The following is a 10593-nucleotide window of genomic DNA, read 5'->3' as shown; positions in this document are numbered from 1 at the left end:
AAATGGCTATAAGAATATATTCTATATCGCTCCACTGTCAAAATCGCTCCACTGTCAAACCTTGTCTTCCAGAACAGGAGGGAAATTTCCTCTCTACTGTTATCCAAGTCAAGTGGGACCTTAGGGGCAGTTATACTGACAGGTATACTGAATCTTCCTATGCTAGAGCCCAGGCATCTTAATGCACAACAAGACTACCTCTCTGGTGACTTTAGAAGGCTCACAGAATGGAGAGGTTAGTGTACAGGTTTTATTATCTCCCACTTTCAGAGTTGAAGTTTTAGCCCCTTTCATGAAACACATTATTTATCAAAAGTAACACTTTTTAATCTTGTAAAGAATGGAATCTACCTCTAGGTGGAGATATTTCCCTGTATCTTCCCTTAAGGGTAATTTTTACTGTGAGCCAGTGCTGGACTAACAAACCACTCCTGGGAAAATGGATTCACCTTAAAATGATGTACTATTCCTCCTCATCTTTCCTAGGCCCTAGTGACACACCTGTGAGCCATGACAGGGTTTGCTTGGTCTGTTTATATTTCTAAGTTTTTGCTAGGAAAGTTGTAAGTAGTCCTTTTGGGTTTTTTGGTCTTTTTCTTTAGATGCTGGGCATAACCCAAGTATGGTTTAATATTCCCAAATTTAAGCTTCCTCACCCTTTTTTTTCTAATTATCCTGTTGTTGGCACCTCTATGACTGTTTATCAAATTACTTTTCTTCCTGTAAACCATTCTGGTTTTGTTCAAAACTGGTCCTCATAGATATCAAAATAGGTCATAGGTCCTTTAATACATGAAATAGTAATTTTGCTGAGATCATACTCTGTCCTACTCTAAGTTACTCCATATTGTATAAAATAGTAACCTCTCAGTCCATGCAGTGATCTTGGAAAATCCATTTTTCAAACACATTTAACTCTGTTTTGAAGGGTATGACTGTAGCCCATAGGTACATCCAGAAACTTCACCATCTTTCAGGATCTACCCTTTTAATACAGACTAATGACTTATTCTTATGAGTAAAAAGGCTTCCACCTTACATAACTGTTGGGGCAAGTTAGAGCTATGGGGATACGTATGCATACTGAACCAATATAAAGGATCCTAGCTAGAGAACATACTAAACAAACCAAATTGAGGAAAGGGTAAAATGCTCTCACCCAGACTCCATAAAGTGAGAGACATGTAAAACTGTAATGTCATGGATGCACATGAATCTAGTATTTGTTACCTGGTAGAAGCATCAAGGAAAAGACTCCACAAGGAGATCAATCTACTCAACTGTCTACATGTAGATAGTTTGAATGTGTATACTTGAATGTGACCCGATTCTTGCTTTGGTGACTGCACACTCATTTTACCATGGACTATACATCCTCAAACTTAAAGCTAACACGAGAGTTTCCACCAGCTCTTTTGCCTTTGTTGGTCTTGTTCACTTAATACCTATAATAACTTGGATAAGATTAACTCTAAAGCATCTTTACTCTGTTGCAGCCACTTTGACTTGCAATCGTTCTGTTAAGCACACATGCACACATACATAGGCACATTATATACTATACATGTACATATAGAGAGAAATGAGAAAGATAAAGATATATTTATTCTGTTGTGTAAGTAGTAATATCATTAAATAAGGGTTAAATAAATGAATGGGCATTCACCTCAGGCAATGTAGAAAAAAGAGTCTCAGGACTGTACGTGACTAAAAGTATTTTAGTACTCTGAGATTGACAGTAATTTTGTTGAGATCAGGGTATTTCCTACTCTTCAGTTACTCTATGATATGTAACTGATTTTTCAGGCAATCCATTTCTTGAGGAGTAGAGGGGAGAAGCTGTGTTATGTGCTTCACTTTTCTTAAAAGATACTGTGCCCTCAACTACTGAACATTTTCTCATGACAAAGTGCTGACTCAATGGACTATGTAGTATAACAGTGGCAACCATGTTCTGACTTAGACTTCTGTTTGACTACTCTAAGGGTCCCCATGTTTGAGTTACTCTACCAGAAGTCCACATGATTATTCTAAACATTACTTCATGCAGAAAGAATTTTTCAGCAAACACAGAAAAAAATGTATCTTAAGCATTTGTACTTTAAGAAAGATTGTTTTATTCATCTTAAGCTGAATAATACACACAAATTGTTCACTATTCAAGTAATATTGCTTATTCTTTTTTGTGGTTTGTTCTTGTGAAATAGCTAACTATCCTTGTACTTATTCTTCCAAATCAAATTGTATATATATACTTTTGGTGATTAATTTGTAGCAACCATGTCAATTAGAACCCAAAAGCCAATTTATACATAAACAGTAGGAATGGATATTTATCTGTTCCTTCAGATACAGATGTAACCTCTGTGTTTAAAATTGCTATTCATGTAGCATATTGCCTGATGAGGGTACAATATAAGTTCTCTCTTTGATTTCTGTGTGTTTGATATAGTACACCATCTAATAAAATTTACTGGTTATCAGATACTGACAGGGTACATCTTTTTCCATTTAATTTTACTTCAGTGTGTTAACTGTAAACTAATGAGTGGAAACATTTCAATTGCTAGTGGTTTGGTTAGTAACTCATGTTCTCACTGCAAACAGCAAAATTGTAGAGAATTGTCTTTACTCAAATTTTTTTTCTTTTTTTTTTTGTACCCGAAATCAGCTCCAGTTGCCAGCAATGAGCTAACCAAGAGTAGCTACCACAAAGTCACCTCCAAAGTCCTTTTATTTGTAATAAATAAGCACTGAAGTATAATGTTCAGACTTGTTGAAATGTATTTAGCCCTCATGGCAACTGGATGAAGTATCATGTCTGATGTAAAGAGATGAATATTACTGTAGTTAAGCTTTGATGACTCACAAACTTTCCAGTAGCTGAGGTGAAAAAAATTCTCTCCTGCTAACATAGGGATATATGAAATTCAAATTCTCACTGTCATAAAACGGTTTTTCAGATATATTGAAAATAGTGTAATGAAAAATCCATAGTCTTAATGTTCATAGCTAACCTATTGTACCTAATAAGTCGGTAAACAGAAAACAAGTCTCTTGTGCATCAATCCTTTTCCTCTGCAGGTACTGAAGCACTTCTTTTGGGGTCTTTGCATGTTCCTAAATATAGGTTAATATTTTAGCAAGTCCGATATCCTTTAATTCTTTAGAAACAAGATTATCCAAAGGGATCCAATGATATTTGATCCTCACTGGTTCTGGATTACGAGACTTCTGAAAGGCAGGACGGATTCAGTACCTGTAAAATCCCATGCCTTGACAAAGCCAGGTAATAAAGCAACATGAAGTATGGTTTTGTTATCTCATGCTTAATGCACTTGCTGAATTATGAAGAGTGACTAACTCCTCAGTAAAACAAATCAAAGTATTTTTTTTCTTCTTACAGTTGATTGATGTCAGATAATTCTGCTGGAATCAAAGCTAAGTTCACTATTTCTATGCTCTTTGGGTCTCTGAATTTAGAAATCAGAGCAATTTAAATGATGGGGTGGAGAGATATCTTAGCTGAATAATTCTGTCAGGGCATGTCTGTGTTTTGAATGCATTTGCAAGTCCATGAAAATCAGAAAAATAGATGTTACAGTAGTGACTGTCAATTCTGCTTGGGATATGGAAAAAATAAATATCATTTTTTAGCAACAGTTCTAGTGATGATTCCTGGTATATAACACTACCTATGTAATTGATTAGAGTGTGCAACAGAATGTTTTGGAGGATAAAGAATAAGATGTGGTGGATTAGGAGAAGCAGGTGCAGCAGCTGTGAGGCTTATTGTGGAACAAGTGGTCACAGTTAAGAGAAGGCTTTCAGCTGAGCTTGTTTGAAGGAAATAGGTGCAAGGTGAGGGAGTGGAGCATAAATGGAAAGATGGGAGAATCTCAAATATCTACTGTGGTCCAGTCAGCAGAGTTATGGTTTCTGAGTTAACAATAGCAGCAGGATAATCTGTTGAGGAACTGGAGACAACCTGGAGTGTAATTTGCATTCCTGCCATGGGGACTGGACAGATGGATGTATCATTATCTTCTACACCTGTGGCTCCAAAGGGGACTTGCTGAATACTGATACCAAGATTGCTGTCTGATACTTCACATGCTGATGCATTCTCCCAAAACCTGAGGCTGGCATTTTGGCTCTCATATACTTGTTGAAGACATTTTACTAGGATTGGGAATGCAAAGTCCTTGTGGTTTGTAATTTGCCTTTTGATGGTCCACCATTTACTTCGAAGCCATTGTGGTGAACGAACACTTTTCCATCCGTTAGCTAATTGATCCCAGTGAATTTCATTTTCATCCGCTACATCAAGCTCTGCTAGCCTGTGGATGAGAGTGACTTCATCTCTTCTTGTCCACTCAGTACCTCCAGTCTGTTTCCAGTTCAGGTAGTTGAGCCATTTAGCACGACACTGCTTTGCTGAGCGGGTACCCACTCTTTCAGCCACGGTTGCCCAACACACACCCTGGGTTACTTTCTCTCCCATCTCAGTGCATGTCAATTCATGAACCACATCCCCGAGAATCTGTTCTTCTTCTTCGGTCCATTTCCCTGCCTTGCAAGCATTCTTCATCAGCCGAAATCTGTCTTTGACAGAAGATGGACTTCTTCCCAGGGCAGCCCCTATTGTTATCCAGTCATTGCCATGCTTCCGCCAGAGCTCCTTGAGCTTCTCAATTTCTTCAGGGCTGTACTTTCCCACGTGATTTCTCTGGTCATACATTCGGACCACTCTTCTATAGACTGAAAACAAAGGCCGATTCAGACCCAATGATATAGTCTTGTAGAAATCTTTTCTTTTACGTTTTGCCATCTTAAAAATTATTTCTGCAGGATTCTTTACTCCATGTTCCATCATATACCGTTCAATATTGCTCATCAAAATATCTGTTTCTTCTTTGGACCACATCCCTTGTTTCCATTTATGCTCTTGTTTGGTTAGAGTATCCTTCTCTTCCTTACCTGTGAACCATGCTTCGCTAGCTATTGACTGTTCCTCATTAGCCTGGGGGAAAACTTCATTTGGTTCATCATTTTGTAAAATCTGGAATTGCATCATAGTTCCCCCAGTAAGCTCTTCATCTGCCACCTCTGTGGCTGTGGTTGTGATTAAGTCAAAGCTCTGCTCCGTTTCTGGTAGTTGGAATACAACAGCTGGCATGCAAAGAGTAGAATCAACCTCAGAAGACAAACAAGGCCTTTTATTCCGAGATTCAGTAGGACTTTCCATTTCATCAGCTTCATTCTGAAGGCAAAGAAGAAGGTTCCTCTCTGTGTCCTCAGTAAGTAAGACAGAGCTCACTATTTCTACCGTCACTACCTCTGATACCTCTTCAAATGTATTCATCTTCAAGTCTAGTCAGAGGCTAGATCAGCTACAGTAATTCCCATAGAACCAAGTCACTTTTCCTTAATCTGGATAACACAAAAGTGATACTATCCAAAACACCTGGTGATCACAAGTTTAGCTAGACATTGTGAGTTCAACAAGCCACTTGAAATAGCTGCCCTTAAAGATGCTTGATAAGTTCCACTTTATGTTTTCTCTTGGTCTAGTTGACAATATCTGTTTGATGATAAGTTTGAGAAAACAGGACTCCAAAATAATTATATATGGAAATTTCAGAGAACTGTTGATTTATGTCAATATGTATTACAGTGCTGAAAAATAAAATTGTTAATTATCCATTAATTGAATCTTAGGAAGATTTCATATTCCCATTATCACTACTTTCATCAAACAATACCAAAATTGAAACCAACAAACACTGGAATGCTATTTATATAGTTTTCTAGAATAAATAGAAAGACAACTCTCTCAACCAAAGTTCCATAAAAATGTAAAACATCTGCTGAAAATAGGTAAGTCTTACTCTTGGAATCAAAAGATCACTATAAAATAAAAGTTACAGCATTTTATGGCATAGAAACTATGATAAAAGTTATTTAACTTGTGTAATGAAGGGCTTATTTGGTATGAAATTCATCAAAATAATACAAACGTATTTTAATTTTACTTGTGGCCTTATGAGTTTACAGTAGCATTCATTGATTGGCTTTGCATTAATAAGGGCTATACACACCGAAGCCTAAGATGGTATGGAAAATACTTTAAAGCCTTATAGTCTGACAAACTCACCATTGAAAATTCAATGTATGTGAGTTGTAGAAATTCTTTACCCATCGTTGTAACATATTGTTGTATATTCTATATTTTCCTACCTCTATTTTGTAACATATTTCTTGTATTTTCAAATTTTGTTTAGAAGCAACCATAAATACTATTGTTTTACTAAAATAAACTTGAGAAATTGTCATATAGTTGCTTACTTTTTCTACTATTGCCTCAATAACTTTTTCATTCTGTACTAAACAATTCGCATTGATTTTTGTAGACTTAACGCTGACACCCTACAAAAGTTGGAACATTCTCACAATGGATATCTTAGATCTTTCTTACATATATGGGATTAATGTATTAAAAATTAGATGAAAATTAAATATTAGTATATAAAAATAAATTCATAATGTTCTTATATGCAAAGTAATTTTTATATTAATTCCATTCATATTACTAAAATGGTTACAGTCACAGTGGCATTAATAATATTGGAATGATTAGTTATTATGCATATTAATACCAGAGAATATGGTGTGCCTATCTTGAAAAATTTGTTTGCATACTAAATAAAAAAAAAAACATCAGAACATGACAAGAGCATAAATGAATCTGTAATATGTACAGAAGTGAATAATTTCAGGGAATCAAGAAGTTGGTCTGGCCTATCTACTTTGAGAGGCATGCATAATGGTTATTACAGCTTAGAATCCATGAATTCTGGGACACAAAGTGCCTTTCAGTTCCTGAGAGACTGACACACTCCCTCAGGCAGTGAAACTTTTAGGCCACTCTGTGTTTCCCTGTATGTTCCATTAAAAGTCAAGGAAACATGCAAGTTTGACAAGGCAATTGGCATTAGAGACTAATCTGTGTACCTTGTAAAGTTTGAAAACATCATTGTATCCTGGCAACTACAACTATATTGATCCTGGTAATTAACACTATTTTGTTTCTGATAATGGTATAAAAAATCTAATTTCTCTCAATAAAATTGTTACAGACTCAGTCTTGTTGTGGCCCATTCAACTGACCTGTTTTATTTCCTTATTGCCATATTGGTAACCTTGGTCCAGTAAGCAAGTGTGGGCACTTACAGAAAATGAATTCAGCAATAGGTGACTTGCTCTGAGTTAACTACAAGACTGGGAAGGATACCTGAGCAGCTTAGAATTCTAAAAAAACAAACAAAACAAAGATATGACTTTACCTTGTAAACCAAGATGGATATATGCTCTAAATAAGAGTGCCTTAGCTTCAGATTCACAATGCATACAAAGTTATTAGACATAAATTCAAATATGAATGTAAACAAAGTATAATAATTATAAAGGTGCATTAGATGAAATATATGTAGAATAATCAAACAAATTGAAATGTTAAGTACTGTAGACAGTGGCATATGAAGGATACTGTGGAAAAGTAGAAAACTACAAGAAGAATTTTTTTATAAAGGGAAAAAATCTGTACTTGGGTGAAAGTTCTGTACAGATTTTTTTTTCTTTTATAAAAAATTCTTCTGGTAGTTTTCTACTTTTCAGCAGTATCTTTCATATGCCACTGTCTACAGTACTTAACATTTCAATTTATTTAATTATTCTACATATATTTGATCTAAAGAAGCTAACCAAGAAGGAGGATACTGTGTAAGATGATCAGTACTCACTCAGACAAATGGGATAGAGATTGGAAGAAAGAGAAAACAGGAAAAAGAAGAGGAGCCAACCACAAAGGCCCTCTGAAAGACTCTACCCCACAGGGTATTAAAGCAGATGCTGAGACACATAACCAAACTTTGGGCAGAGTGCAGGGAATCTTATGAAAAAAGGGGAGATCGTAAGGCCTGGAGAGGACAGGAACTCCCCAAGGAGAGCAACAAAACCAAAATAGGTGGGCAGAGGGGTCTTTTCTGAGACTGATACTCCAACCAAGGACCATTCATGGATATAACCTAGAACCCCTGCTCAGACCATTCATGGATATAACCTAGAATTCCTGTTAAGATGAAGCCCATGGCAGGTCAGTATCCAAGTGGGACCCTATAAGGGGAACAGACACTGTCTCTGACATGAACTCAGTGGCTGGCTCTTTGACCCCTCCCTCCCGAGGAGGGAACGGCCTTGCCTGGACACACAGGAGGACAATGCAGCCAGTCCTGAGGAGACCTGATAAGCTAGCATCAGATGATAGAGGAGGAGGACCTCCTTTATCAGCAGACTTGGAGAGGGACATGGAAGGAAATGAAAGAGGGAGGGTGGGACTGGGAGGAAATGAGGGAGGGGGCTAGAGCTGGGATACAAGGTGAATAAACTGTAATTAATATAAAATAAAATTTTAATTTAAAAAATCTTGAACTAAAGATGTAAGTGAGGTAACTTTATAAATCTGCCAGAATATTGAAACAGGATGTTACCAGTGTGTTGTGAAATACTTTTTGTGAATAGTCAGACATTATAGCAATCAGTGTTCATTGTCAATTTAAAAAATACATGAGTCATCTGAGAAGAATGATTGTAAACTGGGGCACTATTCAGATCAGGTTAGCCTGTCGCCGTGTCTATGAGAGCTTGTCTTGATTGATGTTTGATAGTGGAGGACACAGCTCATTATGCTCAGTGTCAAACCTAGCTCTGTGGTCAAGAGATCCATGAAAATAAAATCTAGCTGAGACTCTTGTGACCTGCCTAAGAAATGCATGCCCTATCTTTTTTCCTGAGCCCTTTTTTCCATACTCACTTCAGATAGGGAGCTCAGATTTGTGCTAATTGACCCATCTATTTACCAAAGAGAGCCCTGTCTCTATCCCTAGCCAGAGAGATTAAACCATCTATCTCAGATTAATTCTACCAACATAGCCAACTCCACCTATCTTTATTGTATAATTCTTGCCTCTAGCTACAGCCATCTTCACTACCTAAGAGTCACTCATTTCCAGGAATGGAAACTTGACCCATATCAGCAGATCTACCCATCCATGTGACTTCCCTAAGGATGTCTTCTTTTGACCCAAAATCTTATATTCCTTCCTACATACTTCTTTTCAAGTCAGGATCACTGACACATGCTGTTACCTCCCATGTACCCTTAATTTCCCTAACATTAGTCATAGACCTTAGATGTCCACCAGTAACTCTACACATAAGCATTCTACACACTTGGCCCCTTCTCTTGGATAATACTAAAATAGCTTTGCTGCCTCTATTTACCCATGAAACTTTCCCTTATTTACCCATTAAGCCTTTTCCCGGGAAGGACATGATACTTGAACCAGCAACTTTATGAAAACCCATAACTTGCCTGAAAACTACATGTCTGACACTTGCATTCTGGGATATCTGGCCTAGCCCTCATCTTCAGGCATGAATTCTAAATTCATATCACAAAATACTGGCTGTCTCCATTGTGTGAGGAAATGTTCTAAACACACTCTTTATACTCTTGAAGACTGACTCTGAGAAAACTGTGAGGTATATTCCTTGCCTCTGGAACCCCATTTGAAAAAACACACAGAATTGCACAAAGACAAAATTCCAAAATTCATAAAAGGTGGAGTAATAGGAAACAGAACTTTTAACACCTACTCAACTAAAAAGAGCTAATATTTACATATCAACATATACTAAGTGACCTTACTTCATATGGCTAAGACCCATCACAAAAACAGAAACATAAATAACCAAAACAACAATTCTCCATTAAAAATTAACATTCTCATACTAATATTTCCTGAGAAAAGTGACCCAGATAATTTATAAGACAATTTCAAAACAGCAAGAATAAACATAATCAAAGAAGTCAAGAGAATATTAATAAATGCTATAATGAAGACTGAGAAAACACAGTTGAATTAAATAATGTGAACAATTTAGGATATGAAAACGAATTTTACTAAAAGATAGTCTCTGAAAAAGTACCAAAATCAAAGTGGACTTGAAATGAGAAATTCAATAATTTGAACAAAATATTAAAAAGAAAGCCTCACCAATTGATTGAAACAAAAAGAATAGAGAATATCAGGTCTTGAACACAAAGTAGAGGATTATTCTCTCAAACAACAGATAAAATCAAATCAAACAAATAAAAAAGAATCAAACATGCAAAATCTCTGGGACACTACAAATAGGTATAAAAGAAGAGACACAGATCAAAGGCAAATAATATATTTTCAATAAAATCATAGAAACAAATTCCTACACTAAGGAAAGAAATGCAAATTGATGTCCAAGAGACATACAGAACACCATATAGTAAAGATCAGAAAAGAAAATCCTTGTGTTGGATAATAGCCAAAACACTAAATATACAAAACACTGAATATACAAAACACAGGGCATAAATAAATGTATAATATTTAAAAAAAAAACACACCCAAAAACCCACAAAATATATTTGAAGGACTAAGAAAAATCACACACACTAATCAATTAGAAGAAAAAGTGCTGAAGAGCCTAGAACAC

General features: G+C 36.2%; 1 protein-coding gene across 1 annotated transcript; it reads right to left on the bottom strand.

Moving 5' to 3' along the window:
* Positions 1–3907: 3907 nt before the first annotated feature.
* LOC110543340 (cyclin-D-binding Myb-like transcription factor 1) lies at positions 3908–5365 on the bottom strand. The gene has a single exon (XM_060375447.1). The coding sequence runs from the start codon at positions 5363–5365 to the stop codon at positions 3908–3910; it is 1458 nt and encodes a 485-aa protein (XP_060231430.1).
* Between the last annotated feature and the right edge of the window lie 5228 nt (positions 5366–10593).

This window comes from Meriones unguiculatus, chromosome X, assembly GCF_030254825.1.
Source record: "Meriones unguiculatus strain TT.TT164.6M chromosome X, Bangor_MerUng_6.1, whole genome shotgun sequence".
NCBI lineage: Eukaryota > Metazoa > Chordata > Mammalia > Rodentia > Muridae > Meriones > Meriones unguiculatus.
The sequence above is the reverse complement of the archived record's forward strand: the minus strand, read 5'-3'. Positions and strand labels throughout refer to the sequence as shown.

What these genes read in the sequence shown, in the direction of transcription:
- LOC110543340 (XM_060375447.1), bottom strand. Translation starts at nt 5,365, where the DNA reads ATGAATACATTTGAAGAGGTATCAGAGGTAGTGACGGTAGAAATAGTG.